Genomic DNA, 24,871 nt, shown 5'->3' on the forward strand with positions numbered 1-24,871 from the left:
AACATCTTCGGCAACGGCAGCGCCGCCTCTTTTGTTTCCTATTTTTTGTTCTTATGAACGTGTCCATAAGTTTCTATGCATGGCTAAACTGTAACTTAGTGTTCATTCTATACATTGTTACAATAAATTTGAATACATTATTATTGGAGCAGTTATCTGTGCACTACCACACAATTATATACATGGTTAGAGCATTGTTCTATGCATTGTTAGAACACTTCGACATATATTGTTTGAATAATTATATGTATGCATCTACACAATTTTATACATTGTTGGTACACAATTCTATACATTATTGGTACTTAATGAGCAGTTCCATGAGTTTTTATGCGGCAATAAAATTACTTTTTATCCATCGAACTACTAATTTTTATGCAATGTCGACACCAGTAACGTTTAAGCGCATCTTGATCATTGATTCTATGAATCCAATTGTCCGTCCATCACGTGCTACTTTTCAAATTTCAAATTTTTAGAAGATGAGATCGCCTCCATGTTTTACGTGTGCAGTCTCCATGTTCTATGTATTGTTCCCATGTTAATTATACATCCCATATTGGAAAAGCATAAAGTTGGTGGAGGCAACCACGATTGTGGCAGGTGGAATGTCCATCTCGTGGAGATGTTTTTAAGCAGCCAGAAAATTAATTTTTATCAACCACTAATTTGTATGCAACGTGGCACCAAAAACCTTTCTGCGCATCTTGACCATTGATTCTATGCACCCAATCGGTCATCACGTGCCATGATTCAAATTTCAAATTTTGGAGAAGACGAGGTCGTCTCCACATGGAGGGGGTTTTAAGCAGCAGCAAATTTAATTTTTATTCATTCAACAACTAATTTGTATGCAACATCAGCACCAAAAAACCTTTCTACGCATCTTAACCATTGATTCTATGCACCCAATCGGCCATCACGTGCCATGATTTAAATTTGAAATTTTAAAAAAGACGAGGTCGTCTCCGTGTGGAGAGGTTTTTACGCGGTAACAAAATTAATTTTTATTCATTCAACCACTAATTTCTATGCAACATCGGCGCAAAAAACTTTTCTGCGCATCTTGACCATTGATTCTATGCATCCAATCGGCCATCACATGCCATGATTCAAATTTCAAATTTTGAAGACGAGATCATCTCCATGTTTAATGCATTGTCCCCATGTTAATTACACACCCCTATACGTGCCATGATTCAAATTTTAAATTTTGGAGAAGACGAGATCTTCTCTATGTTTTACACTTTGCGGTATCCATATTTTATGCAATGTTCCTATATTAATTATATACCCCCATAGTGGGAAGCATGATGTTGGTGGAGGCAATCACAGTTGTGTCAGGTGGAATGTCCATCTCGTGGAGATATTTTTATGCGGTAACAAAATTAATTTTTATTTATCCAACTACTAATTTCTATGTAACATCAGTGCAAAAAACTTTTTTGCGCATCTTTACCATTGTTTCTATGCATCCAGTCGGCCATAATGTGCCACATTCAAATTTCAAATTTATGAATTTTAGTTTTTTTTAAAAAATTATTCACAATGGATCTTGAATCGTGCGTAAAAAAGTCAGGAGTTCAATGGTGAAAACCGTTTTTGAATCGGATGCTTCGTTGAGGAATTATAAAGAAAAAACAAAATAGATTAGATTGGATGCGTGCATCAACTTTGTCAGGTTGTGTCAGGTGGAACGTACAGCTCAGAGAGAGGTTTCTATGCGGCAACGAATTGATTTTCATTCATCCAACAACTAACTTCTATACAATGCCATGACAAAAACGTTTCTGCGTAGCTTAATTTGTGATTTTATGCACCCGATCTGTTGGTCTGCATTGGTCCTCCACCTACGCGCGCGTCAGCACCGCGAACCTAAATGGTTGGGCTGGCTAGAGGTGCTGGCTGGGGCTCTCCATTAGCTATTTAGAGTTCTATATTGTAACACCCTAAAAATTTCATTCTTTTAGAATAAGGAAATTGATTTAGTTATGCAATTATGTGTGCATTTCAAATTTAGAAAATAATATTTGTATGAAATTAAGAGTAAATATAAGGATAGAAACATGTTGTTGCATTCATGCTGCTGCACATTTGTTTTTGTAATGATTAGCTTTGACTAAAGTTTGAATTGAATTCAATTTCAAATTGAAAATCATTTGAAAATTTGATTTGGAAAAAGATAATGGAAATATTTTCCCCTCCCTTTCTCTTCCTCAATTCGGCCTGTTGGCCATCCTTTCCCCGCCGGCCTGGCTGGCCTGCTGGCCTAGCTCCCCGCGGCCCGCTCGCCATTCTCTTTTCCCCCTCCTCCCATTTTCTCCTGGGCTGGCCCACCCGAGCTGGCATTGCCTCACGCGGCCCAGCAGCGCGTCGGCCCAGCTCCGCAGCAACCGCTATCGCGCCTCCGCCCTGCGCCTAGCTGCTGCCATCCCGGCCCCGCCCGTTAGAGCCGCCCCCAACCTCCCGCTCGCCCCGCGCCCGGTCCAACGGGTCAAGCCACAACCGCCGCTCCACTTTGCGTCGTGGACGCGTCCTCCCGAGCGCCCGACCTCTACAAAACGGCACCGAGCCCTTCCCCGCTCTCCCTGCTGTTCCTTTCTCCCTCTCACGTCATCCGTGCCCGAGGTAACCGCCGCGCCAAGGATCGCCGGTTCCATCGCCCGCCTCTCCGCGCGAACCACCGTCCCCGAGCCGCCTCCGCCCCGTTTTTTCCCGCGGTGAGAACCCTCTCGCTCCCCTATCTCTCCCCGTGATGTCTATTTCGCGTTTCATGGCTTCTTGGGGCCGTGTTGCATGCGCCGCGAGCTTTCGGCCACCGGCCATGGCGACCGTCGCCTCAGCCGTGCCCTCCCGCCGCCTTCTTGGCCTGGACGGGTTCGCGAGAACCCCCGCTACTCCCCGGTGCTCTCGGTTCTTCGAACCGTGGCCCGTAGGCCCCTAACCGCGCGCGCCGGTGACCTCCACGCCGCCGGCCATGGAGCTTGCCGCCGGTGTCACTGTGCCGGCCAGACCCCTCTCTTCTCTTCCTTCCCCAAGCCGATCCAAGCCGTCCATTTTTAGATCTGCGGCCAGGATTAGAAGTTACCACTTCGCGTGTAAATTTGCTAAAGAGACCTCCAGGTTTCATTTTATTGAACCCGCCGTCCCTAGCGCAATTTCCTGAGTACGCTTTCTTGTTTTGAAAACGTAAGTAAAGTACACTGTTTTAGTCCAAAATACATTTTCAGTAGTTACAGAAATGCCACTAGATTTGTTTTGCTCATAAAAACTTCGTTTTAGCTCCGAATTGACCCGTTCAAATTGCGTTAGCTTTGTAATTTCATAATCTACGTGTTAGTACCACTGTTAATCAAGTTTGAAACTTTTTAAATTTCATGATTAGTTTTAATTAAATAAAGTGCTATAGAAAACCCCGTTTAATTCATAACTTTCGCGTTTTAGCTCCGATTTTCGTGAACTTCGCGTTGACGTGATCGTAGCGAGACGTAGATTATTTTCATAAACATTTTATCTTGTTTTCTACACTGTTGGTGTATTGTTCTAATTATAGGATTGTTTGCCTTGCATGAATGCATGTGGAATGTTGTATGCTGCCGTGTTGGTCACGTTCAGACGGTGAGGAGAACGTTGGAGACCAAGAGTTCTTCGACGACCAGCAGGACCAGCAGGAGTTTGCTAACCAAGGCAAGTATAGCATGGAATCTACCTTGATGCCTATTCACCTTTATTAATTACTCATTTACATGTGTCTAATTTTGATACCCGTAAGGACATCCTAGTGATTGATTATCCTGTTCCTTGTCTCCTATGGGTTATATGCATATGGGTAGTTTGCTAGTGCTCAATATAAATGAACATGATCTACATAATGAATGATGGTTCTATAAAATGAAAAGGTAAAATTTGTGTTGAAACAACTGAATTATAGGGCGATCGAGCAAATGACTTTTGATCATGATGCTCTCGGCCCTCCATAAGGACTTATCTGTCGGCAAAAGCTGGGACTGATAGTGCAACCGTGAGGGTCATATGGCTCTGACTTTAGCTCGGTAATAGGACATTTTCTAGCTTGTTAGAGGTTACCTTTATGGCGCAAAAGGGGCTTACCACGTTGGGTATAGGACTGCCTCTGTTCCTATGTGTATAGCCGCGATGGATATGTGTCATAGGAAAGGGGGGTTCCTACATCTGCCTGCCAAGGAAACCTAGCGGCCCTAACTTGTTAGAGAAACCTATGAAATGGCTTCATAGTGTACCCTGCCCGCTCACCTTGGCAGTGATATGGGAGTAATTAACCCAGGCATATGGGAATCACGACTCGCGGTGAATGTGCACCACCTCTGCAGAGGGTAACAAACTGTTATAACAGCCGTGCTCACGGTCTCGAGCGGCCTAGAAAACTCACAGAATAGATGGCTACTTAATGTTGTTCATACCTGATGACTATGATGATATTATGATGATGTTTCAGGACTCAAATGATTCTGATATCTGATTATGTGGGTTTAAATGGGAGCCTAAGCATAACTTGGTAATAACTGATGATAAAATCTTTACTTATTAAAAGTGCTAACTGCAGTAAACCAGTGTCATCCTTTTTGAGCCTCATGAACCCCATGTTATCTTGTTAACGCTTGTTTACTTTCTATATTTGGATAAAAATCCCGGATGAGTAACAAATGATAACGTGTATGAGGAGTTTCCGGAGGATTATTAGGCTTGTGGTCAACCAGTCGACCGTCCCTGTGTTGGAGCTACCACAAGAGAGCTATCTTTTTACTTTCCGCTGTGATGTGTAAGACTATGTGATGCTATTATTCGTTATGCAAGATACACCGTGATAATACTTTTTATAATTTATCAACTTATGTGTGTGACTGATCCCTGGGCACACATGAGTTTAGTGCATTCAATTTTATCCTTAAAATTGGGTGTGACATATATATTATATAGATATAAGGGATAGAAATAGAATGTTTTAGTCGCCGAGATTCAGAAGCGTTCAACTGATCGCCGAGAATCTTGTTTACTTTTTTACGATTTTTTTATTTACAATGCAGAAAATATACCGTGGAAAAAATCATAAATAATGTGTTGTCCGAGTTATACTCCGCAAAAGAATTGGAAATCGATTCGTCGACATGGTTTAAATTTTGGAGTATTTTGCTTACGATTATGAATCAAGTTCTGAAAACATTTGAAGATGAACTGCTCTCCGACTTAGATTTAGATGCAAGTTCTGGCTAGATATACCCATACTCTATAATTGGTATAAAAATTTTAACCAGCACCGTAGCATTTCGGAGAAGTCCTACAAACCGTCTCAAAGACCTTGTTTAGCCGAGATCAAGAAAAAACAACCAGCAGATTTCAATCGCCTCCCAATGTTTTGCTCGGCGAAAAAGAAGATTGTGGCACATATTTGGTTTTCTTTTTGGGAACCAAAACTTAGGAATTATTGGAGTGCATTTTTTCACCCAATTTTTGGCAAATTTTTAAGGAAAAATAGTTAGAGATGCTCTAAGTTTTTTTTTTCAGGAATAACAATCACATAACAAAAAATGTTTTCCCATCAACATCGTTTTCATATGATGATAGGATTTCAGATCCTGTTTGAATCGACTAAGCTAACTATTAGCTAGGTTAGCTAGGAGAAATCAGTTAATAGCTAATTGTTAGCTGGGTTGGTAGGTAAGACATTTAGCTAGATTTATTAGCTGAGGATCTAAAAAAATCTAATCTTTATTGGCTAACTATTGGTTGTAGAGATCCAAATGGATCCTTAATTAGTACATTGAAAAACTTGAATTATACTTCTGAAAATGTTCACTTGGACAAGATTATACAATAAGCATATAGCCTAATAGCCACTCATTTTATATATAAAAAAAATAAGAAACCAAAACGATAGGGACATAGGCTGCACCATCAGAGGTGGCCCAGCCCACAAGATCAAGGCGTGCACGACATTGGTCGACGTGCACCGTAAGATATTGTATAGTATCAAATAGGATACTTTCCTTGTAACCCTACCCCTCCAGAGTATATAAGGAGAGGCAGGGGTCTCCTAGTCGACAGCTACTACATCTCAATACAATACACCAAAGACATAGGATGTAGGGTATTACGTCAATCAGACGGCCCGAACCTGTCTAAATCGCTGTCTCTGCGCCTTGTGTCACCATCCGGTTCCTATCACGCACACCTCCACCGATCAATCTACCTTCGTGGGATACCCCTCGGAGGACTGCCGAGCATCTTTTATCGACAGTTGGCGACGGTTCACAGCTGCTCGGACGATGGTTCACAACTGCTCGGCAACTCTTTACGATGGTCGGACCATGAGTTTGACTGCTCGGCTTTGTTCACACCTGCTCGGACAAGCTCAAGACGGCGTTGCACAACGGATATAAGACGCCCGGGGACTAGCTATGGGGGGTACGACCCCGGATACCCACGGCAGACCACATGGGCTGCGCCCCCAGGGGCGGCCTAGCCCACAAGATGAAGCCTTGCGGGGCACGGCGCTGCTCGGCGTCTCCCGCAAGGCACCAGAAAGATATCCTGAAGATACTACGATATCTTAGGATACGTATGATCCCATGATTCCTGTCATCTGTTATTACTTTCTAGTTATCTCCTAGATCTAACAGACTTGTAATCCTGCCTCCGGACTATATAAGGCGGGCAAGGATCCCCTCCAAACTCACGCAATATCATACGATAGCCAATACAATCCAGCAGACCACAGAAGTAGGCTATTACATCATACTGACAGCCTGAACCTGTCTAACTCGTGTGTCTCTGTTGCCTTCTTATTTCGATTACACGCATCTCTGCCGATCAATCTATCTTTATGGGATACCCCTCGGAGGACTACCGAGCATCTTTTGTCGACAGTTGGCGCCCACCGTAGGGCTTGTGCGTGCTGATCCCATGACGAACCAGATGGCGTACCTCAAGATCAACATGCTTCACGGCAGCTCGGCTGATCAAGTCGACATCCTTCAACGATCACGGCGCATCTCCGAGCAGCACGTGTCGCCAAGTCGAAGCACTGCTATCCCGGCAGCGACTGATCGACAACCGACGGCCCGCTAGATGGCAAGATCGCCTCAGCATCACGGGATGATTTGCGGCGGCATGCTATCGCGCATGGTGACAGGTCGCCTCTACGTCCTGGACCATGAACAGCGTACAAGCAATGAGCAGCATCAATCACGGTGGCTCCTTGACTCCCTCCGCATGCTCAGATCGGACTCCTCGTGCTTGTATGGATCTGCTACTCAGAGTATATACGGATCTGCATGCATGCAAATATGCAACCACGGATCTACAAGGGCACATGCATGTGCACATGTATACGTACGTGTGCATCATGCAGCCGCAACCAAGCCGAGCACTGTCTATTCATCCCATCTTGTGACAAGCCCTCCAACGCCGACATGACCGCCGAGATGATCTTCCGAGGCATCGAACAAGCTGTCCAACTACATCAAGCTACTATGCCCGTTCAACTACGACTCCACGTACCCGTCTGACTGCAACGAGTCACCCAAGCCGTCAAGCGAGCCGCTAAGCAAGCCGCACGGACTACTTACTTTGACCACCTGTCACATCACAATGATGATCGCCGCGAAGAACAGCGCCGTGACAGCCACGACCATCGCCACGACGACAAGCCAGAAAGCTCAAGAGCCGGGCGATAACGCCATACGCCGCCGATCAGACGTTCTGTCTAAAACTAAGTCACGCTTTAATATTTTCTAAATATTCTTCAATCTTCGGATATCGCCATAATGTTTCTTCGAGCTGTTTTCTCCATGTTTGCTCTCCAAATAATTTTCTTTCATGTATACCATCTTAAAGATGACATACAGCTAAGTCTAAGGCAAACCCCCGAACAGTCATGTTGACGCTCGGATGTCCCCAGAGACGGCTCTGTCTCCGACTCCTCCCTACACGTGCACGAGTGTCTGCCCTCTGCGTTATAGGTGGTCGGCAGTGGCTCCTTAGCGACGCTTTGTTCTTCCTACACGCACACGAACTTTGCGCTCCGCGTTATGGTTAACGGGCTAGCTAGGGCTGGAGACTCAGCTACACACTAACTAGTCAGTGGTTTATATTAAATATAAATACATCTTCAGAATAACACTAAGTGTTCACACCAACTGATCACCGAGCTGCATACGCTATTTTATCACCATTGCTTATTATTCTTCGAAGTTCATATATTTTTACGTCATGTACTACTCGTTCTATATATTTGTATTGCAGGATCATCGTCCAGGTGGTCGGACCACTTGGTGCTTGGACATCTCCACCAATCAACTGATCGAACCGCTAGGTTCATGGACTTCACCGCCGACCAGTTAATCGGACTATTCGCCGGTCGCTTCTACTCAATGCTCACTTCGCCGCCGACCAGTTGACCAGATTATTCATTGCTTGTGCTTCATCATCAGCTACGCTGGGGACTCCTCGGCGCTCAGACATCGCCAGCTACACCGGGGACTCCTCGGCGCTCGGACATTGCCAGCTACGTCGGGGACTCCTTGGTGCTCGGACATCGCCAGCTACGCCGGGGACTCCTCGGTGCTCGGACATCACCAGCTACGCCGGGGACTCCTCGGTGCTCGGACATCGCCAACTACGCGTGGGGACTCCTCGATGCTCGAACATCGCCAGCTACGCCAGAGACTCCTCGGTGCTCAGACATCGCCAGCTAAGCTGAAGATTCCCTTGGTGGTCGGATCTTGCTACGTCTCATCGGTGTGCTATCAAGCTGCTCCATGCTGTTCGGATTAGGGTGCTGATCTTAGGCAGCACGTCTAGGGTCTTGATACGCGAATGTCAGATGACGTCGGCAAGCTTTCAGACTTCTTTTCTTTGACCTTGCTACAAGATTCATTCTTCATCTTCCAATAGGCTCAGGGACTAAGTGGCTACACTTCGCCTGACGGTGAATGTAGTGCTTATTTCTTGATTTACCCTCCTTATTAAGGAGTCTAAGTGGCTACACTTCTCCTAAGTGGAAGAATTTTCAAATTTTATCTTGAGTCCCTTACATCCTTCTAGCAAGCCTTACTTGGCTAAGTCTGAGATCTCCTAACCAGTTAAACTGGTCGGCTCCTACTTTCACTCCTCAATTCACCGGTTAAACTGGTCAGTTTCGACTTCCACTGCTCGCATCACCGGTTAAGCTGATCGGTTTCGACTTCCACTGCTCGGACTTGTTCAAGACAGCGTTGCTCAAAGGATACAAGGCGCTCGGGGACTAGCTATGGGGATATGACCCCCGGTATCCATAGGACAAGACATAGGCCGCACCATCAGAGGTGGCCCAGCCCACAAGATCAAGGCATGCACGACACTGATCAACATGCACCGTAAGATATTGTATAGTACCAAATAGGATACTTTCCTTGTAACCATACCCCTCCAGAGTATATAAGGAGAGACAAAGGTCCCCTGGTCGACAGCTACTACATCTCAATACAATACACCAAAGACACATGACGTATGGTATTACGTCGATCAGACGGCCCAAACCTGTCTAAATCGTTGTCTCTGCGCCTTATGTCACCATCCGGTTCCTATCACGCGCACCTCCACCGATCAATCTACCTTCGTGGGATACCCATCGGAGGACTGCCGAGTATCTTTTATCGACAGCCCCCCGGAATGAATCAGGGATGACGAGCGGATCTTGCTCACGTGTTCCACGCGTATAGGGCGTGGCTATAGCCTGTGGCAGATATATATAATGTCCAGTTTCATCGAGAGATATTGTTGGCAGTAGACCAGTAGTGCTACGTCTTTGATAATCCTTCACATCTTGCTGTCCGTCTCTAATTCGCATGACGTTTTTTTAGTGAGGAAAAATGTTTTTGACGTCTTTGCATTGATTCAGATCATGAACCTGCTCGATTGATTATCAGATGTGCAGGATCTTTTAGGTGCATGAGAAACTTGAAATATACTTCATTCAAGTCGTAGAGGAAGACCAATTCCAGATGTTAGCTTAATATTTACTCATCCAGTTGACTTTTTTTTGTTTGGTTTTCTCAAACTAACAATTTCAAACTCCGATTGCAAATTATGTTTTATATGTTGATTTTTGGATAGATTGAAAATGATGTAGGTAGATTTATACATAAAACTAGTTCCATATATCTTTACAATGTAAGGCAAATACAAACATAAACCAGATTATGGTCAGAGTCAGTATTTTGGAGACCAAGTCAATATCCAGAACATCATTTATTTCACACAATTGTAGTTATCATTTATTAAATCCTTGACGTGGACCACACATGCATTGGCATGCTTGACATTCAATTGCTTGAGTAATTTGTTTGTTTGTGGCACACGATTTATGAACCGTTGGATTTGTCTTTGCTTATGCATGTGATCTAGCAAGATGTCACCTTGCCATACAATTATTGTTCTATTTCTATAGCGTCTTTTTTTTTGTGAATCATTGTTCTATAGCGTCATGCTCGATGTAATGTAACGATGCTGCTCGCCACTGTAATATATTTTTTCACCATAATTGAATGGCAGCGTTCCTATGTTAAAAAATGATGTTGCTCGCTTGATGATGATAGGGAGGGCTACCCGCCGCCTCCGCTAGCAAGAATCATGCTTGACGATTGAACCAAAGTTAAGATGGCACCACTTTTTTCTTAGGGTTTTTTTGATTGCTGCAATTACAATTTTGCAAATTTGGAGAAACGCTATTACTATTCGTCTATTTGGAAACCTGCCATTACAATTCTTCTTCACCTTGAATCGTGCCATTTTCTACGTCTTCGACAGCATCGGGCCCACATGCAGGTGACTAAAGGTCAATGTATTCTCGTATGTCCCAAAATACCCCTGTTGCTTCTCTCTCCCTCCACTCACTGACATGCAGACCCCAAATGTCATCTTCTTCTTCCCCCTCTCCTCATCTTCCTTGCTGAGCAGCAGCCACCGGCAATGGGCGAGCTGGCGAGCAGCCGTGGCCACGCCTCGTGCTCGCGCCCCTCCAACTCGCGCGCATGGCCACGCCACGTCGCGTCGCATCACCAACCATCTTAGAGCCGCAGGCGTCACAGAGGCGGTCGTGGGCGGTGAGCTCAACGACGTGCGCTTGCTCTGCGGCTCCGTCTCGAGTGCCTGGAAGCGGCGAGCGGGGCAGGCCGGCGGGATTCGCCGGGCCTACGGCCCCGGAACCTGCAGCGGCCGACCAGTGGTGGCCCGAGCGCTGGGAGCGGGACCCTGAGTGCGCGTCGCGTATGGCGCGGTGGAACAGAGGCGGCGTGCAGCGGCGAGGGCGTCGCGAAGACGGCGACGACCGATTGTCTCCAGCGGCAAAAGCTCATGCGAGCACGCGTCCGGAAGAGAAGAAGATGGAGTGGGCCTAGGGGTAGTGCTGGTAGCAGCGGTGGGGGTAGCCGAGAACAATGGTGACAAGCTCGGCTTCGAGCTCGCGACCATGGCACCAACGCGCAACAACGGAGAGGGTGAGGGAGCGCCCGGTAAGGACCCATGTCTTTGCATCTCCATCACAACCAAGCGCCTTCAGTTTCTAGCTAGCTAGGTTCATGAGCACGCACTTCTGCTAGCTAGCAGCCATGGCTTCCGGATCCGCTGCCTCATCTCTCTTCTTCGCCATGGCACTCGTGATGATGGAGCTCATCATGCTCGGGGGCAACAGCACGTGCCACGCCGCACGGCATCTCGCCGACACGATGACTGCCCTGACCGCCCGTGCGGGACCTCCGTCCGCCATGGCTGCATGGGACCACCGTCCGCCATGGCGCAGACGACCAGATCTACCACCAGCAGGCCCTGGCTTGCGGGCGGCGCGTCCTTGGGCGAGCAGGAGGCAAGGGAGGGGGGGCGCTTAGGGAGGAGCGGCCGCCGGCGTCCGGTAGCCTCCCGTGTTGAGCTCGGTCGTGAAGTAGAATTGGACTTAGACCATGTGCTGGCTGGAGGTTGAAGGAGCTGACATGTGGGGCCCACACATCAGTGAGTGGAGGGAGAGAAGAAGCAGGGGTATTTTGGGACATATGAGAATACATGGACCTTTAGTCACCTGCACGTGGGCCTAACGCTGTCGAATACGTAGAAAATGGTACGATTCAAGGTGAAGAAGAATTGTAATGGTAGGTTTCCAAATAGACGAATAGTAATGGCATTTCTCCAAATTTATAAAATTATAATGGCAGCAATCCAAAAAACCCTTTTTCTTATGCTCGTTGCAAATTAATGGTTTTCAACCATATGCCTTATGTTTTCAAATGGTGATGCATTCTAACAATTTATATTGTACGGTTTGCTAGTATTTTCTTAGTCTTTTGTTATATTCACTTATTAAATCACTATACCGTTTGTTCTAAAACGAATACGGTTTAGTCGTTTAAGTTTGTCCCAAGTTAAATATCGATCTTGAAGTTAAACCTTCCTTTTTGCTATGTCGTCTACCATGAGAAGACACAAGTGCTATAGTAGCAGTTTGGGTGTACCTCTGTTGTTTCCTTTATGGATTAGTCTCTCCTTCAGTCCTGCTGCTGTGTAATCTCCCTTAATTTGAACAGCAACATCTTTGCTGCTCCTGTGCAATATATCAAGTGGGAAAGTGTTTTCCCTTGTTGCCAGTTCAAAAAAAAAAAACATCTTGAAGTTTGACCAAATTTATGGAAAAACATATATAGCAATATTAATTTTCAACATCAAACAAATATATCATATTACAAATATATAGTTATATATATCAAACGCAAGAGTTAATAATCTACCAAACAGAACTGGGATAAAAAAGGTTGGAAGTCCATGCAGCCACACCATGAGCGCAAAGGCCAACGTAACAAACGATCCGAAGCCATGGCACCCAATAATTGTTGAAGAAGAGCCGCCACTTGGAGGATTCACTTGACCGGCAGCCAGACTCCGGGGAGTGGAACGGGGCCGGGTCTGCCTGCATTTTTTTTTTAAAACAGTTGCATCTATCTTTGTATCGGCTGCCAGCGTCGACGAACACGCCAAGGGGCCAGGGATGGGATGGGAATAATGGGATCCTGCCCTTTCCGAATGGCTGTGTGGAGGTGCTTTCCATTCCGTGCCCTTGTGTGCGTGTGCAAACGGAGATGCTTTGCGTCTCCAACTGTTGTTTGCTTCTCACCAATGTCATACTTTTTTGTTTGTTTTTGTCTCCAAATGGAATTGTTTACTAGGTCATAGTACTCGTGGGTACAGTTCACCGACTTTTCCCTTTATTGTTTTTGCTGCCCAAAATTCTGACGTCATAGCCCCCAAAAATCTCCATGAAATCTGGTGGGAGATGACCAGCGGGTAGGCTCAAATTAGTTTTGTATTGTCATCCCTCCGTTTCATAATTTGGAACAGAGGGAATATTTCAGTTCATGCGTATCCTTTTAGAGAGGTGTATATCAAATTAGTTTCCAATCATTGGATTATTTTTTTTAATACAAAGGCATCCACATTTATCCCTATGAAATCAACCAAGAATTAATCTTCTTGTGAATGATAGTATGGACGAAGATGTATACTATGAACACATGCACATACACCCCTTATAAGCATATTTGAAAGATATAAACCAAGAAATTAATCAAGAAAATGCGAACTCTCACTCAAATCGAGGACTTAAATCTGGATGAGCGTTCTCAAGGATCAATCTTACAAGATGCAAGTTTTATTACAAAGTATTTTTATATTCTTGTTACATATTATCTTATGGTTATGATTTTAATGCTACAAATATTAATGTACTGTACAAGAAAATTTTGATCTTAAAGACTGTATAAGTTAAATCGTGCTTTATATTTTAGAGACCCAATCATTGCGTTACGTGCACCAGACGATTTTCCTTGTGGACACAATACGTAGCCTTTTAGGCATGTCTTGACGTGAGAACAATGAATTATATTTGTGCGGCTTGAAACTGGACACCTTTCTACCCAAGCATCTGCGTAGCAATTGGCTATCCAAATTCCAAGACGAAGGAGAAAAATATAGGCAACTAGGATCACCAATTCATCCAATAAAACAATGCAATAATATCATAGATAAGAGCAAGTATAATATTTAGTCAGGTACCATTCTCACTCTATAAGGAATTAAACAAAACTTTATCAAATATATAAAAAATTGTTAATCTTTATAATACGTAATAGTTTTATTAAAGAACCCATAAAAATATTTTTATAACAAACATAATTCGAAGATATAAATAATAATATTTTGTAATAAATCTAATTGAATTTAAGAAATTTTGACTTAATCTAAATCCAAAATAACATTATTTTTTTAGAGGAGTAGCACAAAAGGCTCCTCTTCTCCAGGACAGGTCAGCTGACATGCTTTACGTAGCGCTAGCCGCTAGTTATCGGACTTGCTGACATAACGGCGTTACCATCTACTTTCCTCACATCTTCTTGGGCCACGAGAAATCGACTGACGTTTTGTTCGGCGCTACCATTTTCTCTCTTCCTTTTTCCTCCTCCATGTCAGATTTTTGCAGTCAGCTAGCGAAGTCGTCGACCTAGGCTGGCCTAAACGGTCCAAACGATGCATGGATAGAATTTCAACGAAGGCCTTGTTTAGATGTTGTTGAATTCATTTCAATAAGTATGTGTTGGATTGGATGGAATTTAGTTCAACTTTCACTCTAATATATCCCAATACATGTAGATCGATGAAAATCCGATTAGGCCGAAAAAGGATGAATTCCAACGGTGCACGGACCAGAACCAGGCAGGAAGCAATCTCTCTGCGGTCAAAAGGGATCTAACTGGTCCTAACCATTTAACCAAGGATGAAATCTCTCCGAGAGACCGGAGCCTTGTTCAGCTTTTATATATACCAATAATATTAAACAGGACAAATACCTTTATATACCACTATTAATAAACAGGACAAACATCAGATGAATGTGTGCAGACGCAAAGAATATGACAACCACCTTTAGTCAAAATCCACCCATCCAACCGAAAAAGAATTTCGTCCAATCAACAGTTCTAGCTCATCTAATCTGCATTTTGTTTTCGCACCACATCACGCTTTCGATCTGCCGAGAACTATAAGTTCCTTCAAGCAACACTCCCATCTCACCTCATCTGCATTTGGCTTTCGCACCACATCACGCGTTCGATCTGCTTACACTGCACGCATTTGCCATCTTGCCGACCTTATCTCATCTGCACAGCGAGGGATCCTCTCCACACACATGCTGTCCATGAGTCCATCCATCCAAATGGAGCACAAAAATATGCCTAAGGACCCAACTTCCAAGTTCAAACCGAATCAGCACAATGCTGGATTCCAATCATAAATTAGATTGTTTAAACCATTTCACCTTATCAGTTCTAAAGAACTACGAATCCACTGATAACCAACAGCTAGCTAAACCTAGCATCAATTGACCTGAGGTGGCTAGCCAACTACTGCAACACAGGACAGAATTGAACGAACCTACCGTGGCAACAACTGGAAACAATCCACTGCTACCAACCTACCCTGCTGCTAAACTAGTTAAAATGGACGCTAGCTACTCTTTACACGTGAAATGGCAGGAGCATGCTTAGTTCAACCAGCATGCTAGCCCCACAGCCTGATCAGACCTGGAGCTCCATCGGCTTCGTCCCCAGTTTCTTCCGAGGAGTTGGAGCTCTCGATGGTATCTTCCTCTGAGAAGTTGTCTTCCTCTTTTTCTACTTGCAGACGATGAGCATTGTCAACGACCCACTGGGCAAACTCTGGGGTTGCTGTGCACTCCGCAAGCGCCTTCCTAGTCGATTTCTGGGTGAAGTCCTCCCATTCCTCCTTGGAATATTTCCGTGGCTGGATGTTGTGGAAGGTGGAGTAGTGGTCTTCGTCGTCTTCGTTGGGTACTACACGCTTTGTAAGTGCTGAGCAGATCAGACCTGCAAAACCCAGTGTCTAGTCAAGTCAAACAATACAGTGTGTTGAAATAAAATAGTTTCAGTCAAAAAATCATATGGAAAGGTCCTGTCGTTAGCTCAAACAAATGAAAACACAACTTCTAACATGTGAACGTTATGACAACAGTATCGTATAAAGAATGCTGTGACTACAGGCCAACAGAAAAAACTTTGAAGTTGCAAACAATATAGTTATGTTACCTCCATTGGCCAAATTGCTCCGACCGAACTGTGTGGCCGAACTTCTAGATGTGGTTCTTCCAAAGCCTGTCTTAGATGGACTTAAGAACTGGATTTTAGGACTCTTGGGTGATCCTTGAGTAAGCATTTGCTGAGAAAGAACCTTTGACTGCTTTTGTTTCCTGCAGAAGAACCAGCGTACTCAGTACTTCAACCGGTACATAGACAACATCAACAACAACTAACTTGAGGAACTTACTGGGTCACTGTCTTCTGAACTTTCTTTGCAGTCAACAAAGAGCATAACCACCAGCTAAAAGCAAGAGCAACCAGTGCTAGAAGAGGATCAAGTGTGCTCTGGAAAGATAAACAGCATGTCAGATACGAAATTCAAAGCAGATAAATGCAACCTCATCCAAAGCAGTGATCAAGATATAAACCAGACAGGTTCTTGAGAAGAATACTTAGCATGATAAGGGAAAACAAGAACCATACCTGCATAATGAATAATGTAGCAACAACACGCATAGCCCACTTCACAAATTGCGCTATCCCAGCATCTACACTTCCATCTTTTGAAAGGATAAATCTCCTGACCATCCAATAGCCAAAACCAGCTCCAGTGAAGACAATTGCCACCAGCAGGAAGATAGAAACCTGTAATTCATCATTAATTTTTGTTACTTAAAGACTTGTATAACAGGTAAAGGTAACTAGTTAAACTATGTAACAGACTGATGTACTTAAACAAGTAATGAATAGTCCATTATACCACACAGATCAACAAGTGTAACAAACTGTGTGTGGTGAACCATAAGTGTTCCATTATACCATATCAGAGAATTGCATAGAAACGTCCAGTGTTCCAAGCAATAGCAAAAGATTAAAAAAAATGTGTATGGTGAACCATAAGTGTGCAGTCTTTAAGGTGATGTAGCTATTGCAGATAAAGTCATATTTCTGAATAACGGTGTCCAATAAATATGTGCCAATTATGAGTTATGACCCAGCAGGCATGGTCTCGTATAAAAGCATGGAACTCTATATGCAGCACACTATGTTTTTGCACATCAGTTAGGTTTTATATGGAAGGCAAATACCAAACAAAAATAAAAACTCAACCAATATTTTTTTACCACAGTGCACCAAATAGATAAACGGGGCAGTATATCTGGGATTATTCTCTTGTAAGCTACATAAGTCAAAGTTTCTAACTTCATTAAAGAAAAAAAGCTTCTGATGTTTGAAGTAACCATACTGCCATGTAGTAATGCATTTAATACAACATTAACTTCCATATTATTTACACTTATTTGACATCATTTCTTACAAATTACAACAGCATCAAAGTATCCAGATAATAACTGGTTAAAGTCAGGAGTAAAAAATACACAAGTTATCTTTGCAGACTACGTTACAATCATAATGACAAAACTGAGGCAGGTCTAATGTTCATCTTGGTAAGTCAGAAGTCAGAAATAAACAAGTTATCATTGCAGACTACGTTCCAATCATAACAACAAAAACTTAGGCAGGTGTATTGTGCATCTTGGTAAACGTAAAACATTAGCAGGATATAGATTAATTTAGCTCCCAAAGGCTGTAGTTTATAATGAACAATTGGGTGTATTGAATCTGTCTATAAGTAATAAATTAAGGGTTCAGGCTATCAGTTACTGAGATCAGGCCCAAAAATAAAATTCAGAACCAACAAAAACTCCCTTCCAACTTGATACACATGCTCTAGTTTCTATAAATCTTTCCAAAGCCACATAATGGTAAAGATACTAGCACTAATATACTGGTGTGTTCCATTTCTGATGTAACAAACATTAGAAAACCGAAATCCAGAATACAAAAGAAAACAGTAAATAATATTGTGCAAGCAAAAAGGGAAATGAGTAAAAATAGTTAGTTGATCTATTATCAGAAAACATGCAAGAGGAATTACTTACGGGGTTGTACAACTCTTCACTCAAGCCGAAGTTTTCAAGAATAGAAGAGACCAATGTTGAGAAGTAGTGTACAACATAGGAACCAACACCTAACTAAAAGTACGTAAAAAGAAAATGAATGAGTACAAATAATTAGTGAGAAGTGCCTATTCAAATAGCTGCAAAATGGTGTGGGTACAAGGTAATTACCACAGATCCATAAATTGCAAGGTAAAACAAACTTTTCCTGCCCATTGGTAGCAATTTCATTCCCTAAAATGAAGGCAAGGTCATCAATATTGTTATCGTACAAAAAATGGACCATCATCAACAAATAAAAAGGAAGTACATTGAAATTTGCAGTTCTTTGTCAGAAAATTTGAAAATAACACGGCACTATTGGTTTAGCCAACCAGAACACTACATGTTCCAAATCTATCTGAGGGGGAAATTATAAATGGATCAAAAGACTAACACTACAAGATCACTCTAAACTAGTAGTCAGCAAATTTCTTGAGAAAAAGGTGTAGACATGTAGGTTATATCAATTTCAATATCAATTAGTAACAAAAAACAGTGAACCTGTCTGATCACTGTTGATATTCCAAATGATGATATTCGAAAGCATGAATCCGATTCACATGTATTCAGATGATTATGGGCAACGGTACAAAGTGGACTTCTAAATAAACTGGACAGTATTTGTTCAAGGGGGTACTCAGATGATTATGGGCAACGGTGCAAAGTGGACTTCTAAATAAACTGGACAGTATTTGTTCAAGGGGGAAAAAAACTGGATAGCATCAAAGGGCTCAGGTCAATATCAAGATCATAAAAGAAACAATATTCCTTCAAAAAAAAGAGATAAACAATAACACACTACATGTTTATTTTATCTTTCCGTCCAGTCATATCAAGCAGGTACTAAGTCTATTAAGACAACAAGCCATGTTCTTTCCAAGACCTCAAGTTTAAAAAAAAAAAATTCTAAACGCTTCTTGAGTAAGGTCCGTCAAGTGGCTAACAGTCTAACACACTGTTATGACAATATCTCTCTGGCAATAAAGTACTACATTCATTTTTTTTAAGGGTGAAGAATGAAATGGTCATAGTTGCAAGTTTCAATGGAAACAAATCCTTACTACAGAAAGATATAAATGTTTTTGAGAAAAAATATACCTGAAAAAGTACAATAAGAACAACAAGCAGGATCCCAAGAGCCATAGAGCTGCTATAGTAAAAGGGAGCCCATTTGCTAACAATTGGTGAGAGGAATAGCAATACAAATCCAATACCAAGGCAAGCCAAACGCCATTTCTGAAACTCTGCATAAGTATTTGAAACAACAAAAAATGATTTAGATACAATAGCAATCGATGCTCTTAGTTTATTACTGAAAAGAAAAAGGAATTGATTTCATGAATAATCCTGACCTTCCTGAATGGAAAGAGTGAACCTAGCAGGTTTCTTATCAGCCAATTTCACATCAACATATTTGTTTCCATATGGAGAATTTACAGCAGTCCACATCCCATCTTGAAAACCTTGCCATTCACCCGTCTCACACTGGCATAAATCCATGGAGGCATTCCTGCAAAAGGTAAACTGCTTCAGTTTTCTGGACACTAAGAATGCCTACATTTACAGTCAGGAAGAGTCAAAACAAGACTTACCTATGAAAGCAAACCTCTATTTTCCAATGGAATTTCTCAGGAATCGATTGAGAGACATTCATTTTGACACGAATTTGGCTTGCATAGCTATCAAGATGCAACCTTGGCACTCCAGATAGGAGGACTCGCTCACAAAATTGTCCATCCAAGGGGGAGGGAACAAACGAAACCTCTGGACTTTCCAAGCTAACACCTGTAGTAGTAATAACCAATTTAATAAACAGCACCATACAGATGACTACCAAACACAATACAGGAATAAATATACATTTTAATATTAAGTTATCAACAGTAATTTCGTGAAATCAACATTCACCAGGCATAGACAATCGTCAAGCTGCAACAAGCACATAAATAAAAGGACTACAAGTATAAAATCTCACACCGTGCTTACAATAACAGAAGAAACAAAATAAAAAGAGCTATTGTGTGTAGCTGTTAGGACATGTTAATACGTTCTTAATAATATAGAAAACAATCCAAACAAGATCCAAGCTTGATTCCAAGGGCAGGTTATTAAACTACAGCAACAGTTACCAACAGAACCAATCCAACATTCTTTGACTCCCAGCAAAGCAGCATATGATTGAATATTCCTTCAGGAAAGAAGATGCAACTTTCCATCACTGAAAAGTAAGCCGCCAGCATTATCTAAAATCCAACCAGTTAGGGTATACAATCGCAGCATCCCACAACCTAAATCCTGAGCCAACGCAAAGCCCTAAACCCTAGCCGACACAATCGGCGCGGGCGCGCAGACACGAGCGCAGTCGCAGAACAAGACGAAGGTTGACGATACCGTTGAGCGGCTGCGCCGTGGCATCGTCGCCGGAGGAGAGGATGAGGAGCGCGGCGAGGAAGGCGACGAGGAGCAGGGTGGGCGCCGCGCGCCGGGACGGCGACGGCGAGGGGGAGGCCGGGGCGTCGGCGTCCGTGGACGAGGTGGCACTGGTCGTCGCCGACGACGAGGTGGCTTCGCTGGCGGTGGGGGCCATCTCGCGCGGCGGCGCTCCGAGCAGATAGATGGCTGCGCTTCAAATTCAAGTAAAGCCCCCCTTTTTTTAACCCCGGGAATTTATAGAAGCTCAACTCTTTGGTTGTTCGTGGAAGACGTGTTTAATGGGGACTTTATTTTTTGTTTATAGTAGGAAGCAGCTTAACGGGGAAGTCTTAGCGGGTCTAAGCATTACTACTGTGGTGGCTGACGAGAGGGGCCAGCGTCGCGGAACATGTGCGGCTTTTGCTAGGAAAATTATTAGTGCATGACGTTTGTTAGGATTTAGGAAGGAGTAATAAAAATCTGGTGCTCCAACGAACTCAGGATCTGTTTGCAAAAATCCATTCTCTACCAATCTATGTGGATTAGAATGCAAAAATGAATCAGCTTCTTTCAATCTCTCACCTCACATTGTGCTTGTGATCTGTGAACACTAGAGCCTACAGGGGGTTATTCTATTTCTAAATGATGTTAATAGTGAAAAAAGGCAAAAAAAAAAGCATGACATGATACTTGTACAGTTGTACTCGCTCGAATGAGAGTATGGTTCCAGAATTTGCACGTGCTTGAACTTATCAGTCTGGCTTATCAGCTATGGTATAGTGTTTTTCTCTCACAAGAAATCAACCGACGGTACTTTTCAGTCTGGTTTTTCAGCGAAGCGAATAGGGCAGTATTGTCTACACGTGCATCGAGAGTACGTCGGCTCCCACCCCAAGCCCCTTGCACTCAAAATTCAAACGGTTCAGCATTCTCTCTCCGTACCAGATTTTATCTAATATAATTCTTCTTTCACCTAAAAACAATAATGTTTTAGTCCTCGGTTTTCACGATACGCACCATTCGTGTGGATACAAAGGGTAGTCACATTTTTTTTCCTAATTCATTAAAATTTAACTTCGTCAAACAACATTTTCTAATATATTCATGTGTCCACAATTTAAGCATGTATAGTGTTTAAAAATTGTCACAAAATGTTTACCGTTCCTCAAGTCTTCCACCTAGTAAATTAAAGAAACCGCCGTTAAATTATCTCCTGACCTCTCTCCCGCTAACCAATCAAAGAGATGGACTAGGACCTTTACCGAGGAGAACCAAAGTCTTTTACCTTTTGGCTCAATTTGACCTAAAAATCAAATCTTATGAATGCTTACATGCGTGGACGAATGAGAGAAGATTCTAAGGCAAATCCTAACGGAGGCTTTATATTGGCATTGGTATATTTTTAAAAGTGCCACATGTGCCAGAGAACATTTCTTGATGCTTGAATTGTCTTTCTTATGCATTGTTCCAATTTTGGTTTCATATATATAAGCAAAAATAGTATTTGTGTTGGAAACAGTGCCCAAGTACTCTTTCGTAAATGAATAAATAAGTGTTCATAGCACCCTGAGAAGCATCCATTGACATTGGCCTAACTACTTCAACTCCATAATTCAATATTGCTAAAACTTGAACAGAAGCATCCGAGATCCAAACAAGTGAACACCAACCTGCAATACATGCACAAGCGCCTCCTCAAACCATCTAATATTGCAGAACACATATGCTAGACATTTATTTTTACTTAAAATGCTCCAGTATGCTCCGACTAAGCCTTGCCACAATCTATCTTCCCCTTCCAAATCCAGAACAATTCTAGCATGCTCCAAGAAGCAGGCACTGCCACGACTTTATAATTAGGGACAATCTGTGTAACTATCGCAATCATTTTGCTTTCAGTCAGAAAACAGCCTCGTATCAGTCTCACTCTCACAGGCACGTGAAAAGAGAAGGCAAAGAGCACCCTTGAGAGTGTAATCACAGGTTGAAATTTTGGGTAGTCCAAATGGCCAAATGCATAGTCGGCCAAGCCATCCATGTATTCATCAATCGCAGTCTGCGAACACTCCGAGCGGTGCTCAATCATCTGTGCACAGGAAAAGTTAGCAGTAAGTTATGCCCCATCACAAGTACTAGTTGCAATAACTTTGTTGTCGTGAAATTTTGAACAACCTGTATTTCATTCATCAGCTCCTTCTCCACCATCTATATCACTTTTTTTTGGGTACACAAGCAGCATAGACGTATTAGCATCAGAAATAATCAATATCAAATATAAGGTTTGTTTTATGAAGGAAAAGATGGCTATACCTGTACCTGGTCCACAGAAAAGTTGTTATCCGCCATCTGAAAGATTCAGCAGACACCATGAAGTTGTCACCATCACCGTACACACGAAGCACATTTACAAGAATGTAAAGGAACTATACCTCTGTGTCATCCATAAGAAAACTGTTCACCACCTGCATCACACAATTGAAATCATAAGACAATATATTTTTTCCGTTTGCATCTTAAGTCTAATGGATAGTAATTAATAACTTTCAGTTGGAACACAAACATTTTTTTTTGACAACACAAACAAAGTTTCACCTCTATTTCTGGCATAACTGCCTCAGTGTCCATCAGTATCTCAGAAGCCCTGCACATCAGAAACATGTCTTAAACATAAGGTCCAACGGCATAGCATGACATATGAAATGCCGAAATCTTATTTGAACGGAGAATCACACATATTAGGTGCAAAATGAGTAAGGGTCTTCACACCTACCTCGGTGGGTGCGAAGGGTAAGGAAGCTATTCGAGCCAACTAGAATCCGTTTAGGTAGCTGAAATGTAGAGTCCTTTACGGGTAAGTTAAGAGAGTTAGTGGACACAGCGGTTAGGAGGCGTGTAAATATTTTATACGTCTAAGAGACTAAATGAAAGGGGCAGAAGGCAAAGGAGGTGGGCAATACCGGCTTCAAGCTCTAGTACACAGGGATAACTTCAAATAAAAATGGAGTAGGAGTTTTGATTGATAAGAGCCTCAAGGCTGGTGTGGTGGAGATGAGAAGGCAAGGGGATAGGATCATCTTAGTTAAACTTGTCATTAGTGATATGGTCTTAAACATAATTAGTGTGTATGCCCCCCAAGTAGGCCATGATGAGAGTGCTAAGCGGCTTTTCTAGGAAGACTTAGATCGTTTGGTTAGAGCTGTCCCTAGTAGCGAGAAGCTCTTTATAGGAGGTGATCTTAATGGCCATGTAGGTACATCAAGTGCAGGTTTCGAGGCGGTTCATGGGGGTTTCGGATATGGTAGTAGAACCAGGAGGGAGAGGAAGTCTTAGACTTCGCCGTAGCTTTTGATCTGATGATAGCTAACACTTTCTTTCGTAAGAGACAGTCCCATTTAGTGACCTTTAGTAGCGGCCAGTACTCTAGTCAAATCGACTTTGTCCTTAAAAGAAGAGGGATAAACGAACATGCATGGACTGTAAGGTGATACCTGGAGAATGTGTGGTCGCTCAACACAAGCTGGTGGTGGCTGACTTCCGCTTTCTGGTGCAAGCTTGTGGGAACAAACAAGGTAGGGTTGCTAGAATGAAGTGGTGGAAATTAAAAGGGGAGGCATCAGAGGTCTTTAAGGAAAATGTCATTGAAGAGGGCCCTTCGAAGGATGAAAACGATGCAAACAACATGTGGAAGAAGATGACAACATGCGTTCAGAAAGGTTGCTTCAGAGGTGCTTGGAGTGACCAAAGGGAGCAGCTCTTGGTGAAGGAGGATGAGATCAGACATAGATGGCAAGAGTATTTTAATAAATTATTCAATGGTGAGAACGAGAATACCACCGCTTAACTAGATGACTCGTTTGATGACACTAACATGCGCTTTGTGCGGAGGATTCAAGAATCCGAGGTCAGACAAGCCTTGAAAAGGATGAAATGGGGCACAGGGATGGGCCCTGATGGTATCCCAATCAAGGTGTGAAGATGTCTCGGGGATATAGCTATAGTATAGCTAACCAAGATGTTCAACAATATCTTTCGATCGAACAAGATGCCTAAGGAGTGGAGAAGAAGCATATTGGTACCAATCTACAAGAACAAGTGAGATATCCAAAGTTGTACTAATTATCAGGGAATTAAGTTGATGAGCCACACTATAAAGCTATGGGAGAGAGTCATCGAGCAGCGCCTGCGAGGAACGACGTAGATATCAACAAACCAATTTGGTTTCATGCCCGGAAGATCAACCACAGAAGCAACATTCTTAATAAGACAAGTTATGAAGCAGTTTAGAGAGCAGAAGAAGGACCTCCACAT

The 24,871-nt window shown here is 42.9% G+C and overlaps 1 protein-coding gene across 1 annotated transcript; it reads right to left on the minus strand.

Annotated features, from left to right (window-relative positions):
* Nucleotides 1–15,300: 15,300 nt before the first annotated feature.
* On the minus strand, nucleotides 15,301–20,843 carry LOC136538500 (uncharacterized). Its single transcript, XM_066530460.1, has 10 exons — nucleotides 20,543–20,843; nucleotides 19,744–19,936; nucleotides 19,504–19,661; nucleotides 19,250–19,395; nucleotides 18,281–18,343; nucleotides 18,092–18,184; nucleotides 16,632–16,793; nucleotides 16,396–16,493; nucleotides 16,158–16,318; nucleotides 15,301–15,938 (listed from the first exon to the last, which is right to left on the minus strand). Exons 1-10 carry the CDS (start codon nucleotides 20,736–20,738, stop codon nucleotides 15,613–15,615), a joined length of 1,596 nt encoding a protein of 531 aa, XP_066386557.1. The 5' UTR covers nucleotides 20,739–20,843; the 3' UTR covers nucleotides 15,301–15,612.
* Between the last annotated feature and the right edge of the window lie 4,028 nt (nucleotides 20,844–24,871).

Source organism: Miscanthus floridulus, chromosome 2 (genome assembly GCF_019320115.1).
Source record: "Miscanthus floridulus cultivar M001 chromosome 2, ASM1932011v1, whole genome shotgun sequence".
NCBI classification, from domain to species: domain Eukaryota; kingdom Viridiplantae; phylum Streptophyta; class Magnoliopsida; order Poales; family Poaceae; genus Miscanthus; species Miscanthus floridulus.

What these genes read in the sequence shown, in the direction of transcription:
- LOC136538500 (XM_066530460.1), bottom strand. Translation starts at nt 20,738, where the DNA reads ATGGCCCCCACCGCCAGCGAAGCCACCTCGTCGTCGGCGACGACCAGT. An exon ending in CACTCTTTCCATTCAGGAAG is followed by an intron (nt 19,396 to 19,503) that starts GTCAGGATTATT and finishes ATACTTATGCAG; the next exon opens with AGTTTCAGAAATGGCGTTTG. An exon ending in CTACATTATTCATTATGCAG is followed by an intron (nt 16,494 to 16,631) that starts GTATGGTTCTTG and finishes TTATCTTTCCAG; the next exon opens with AGCACACTTGATCCTCTTCT.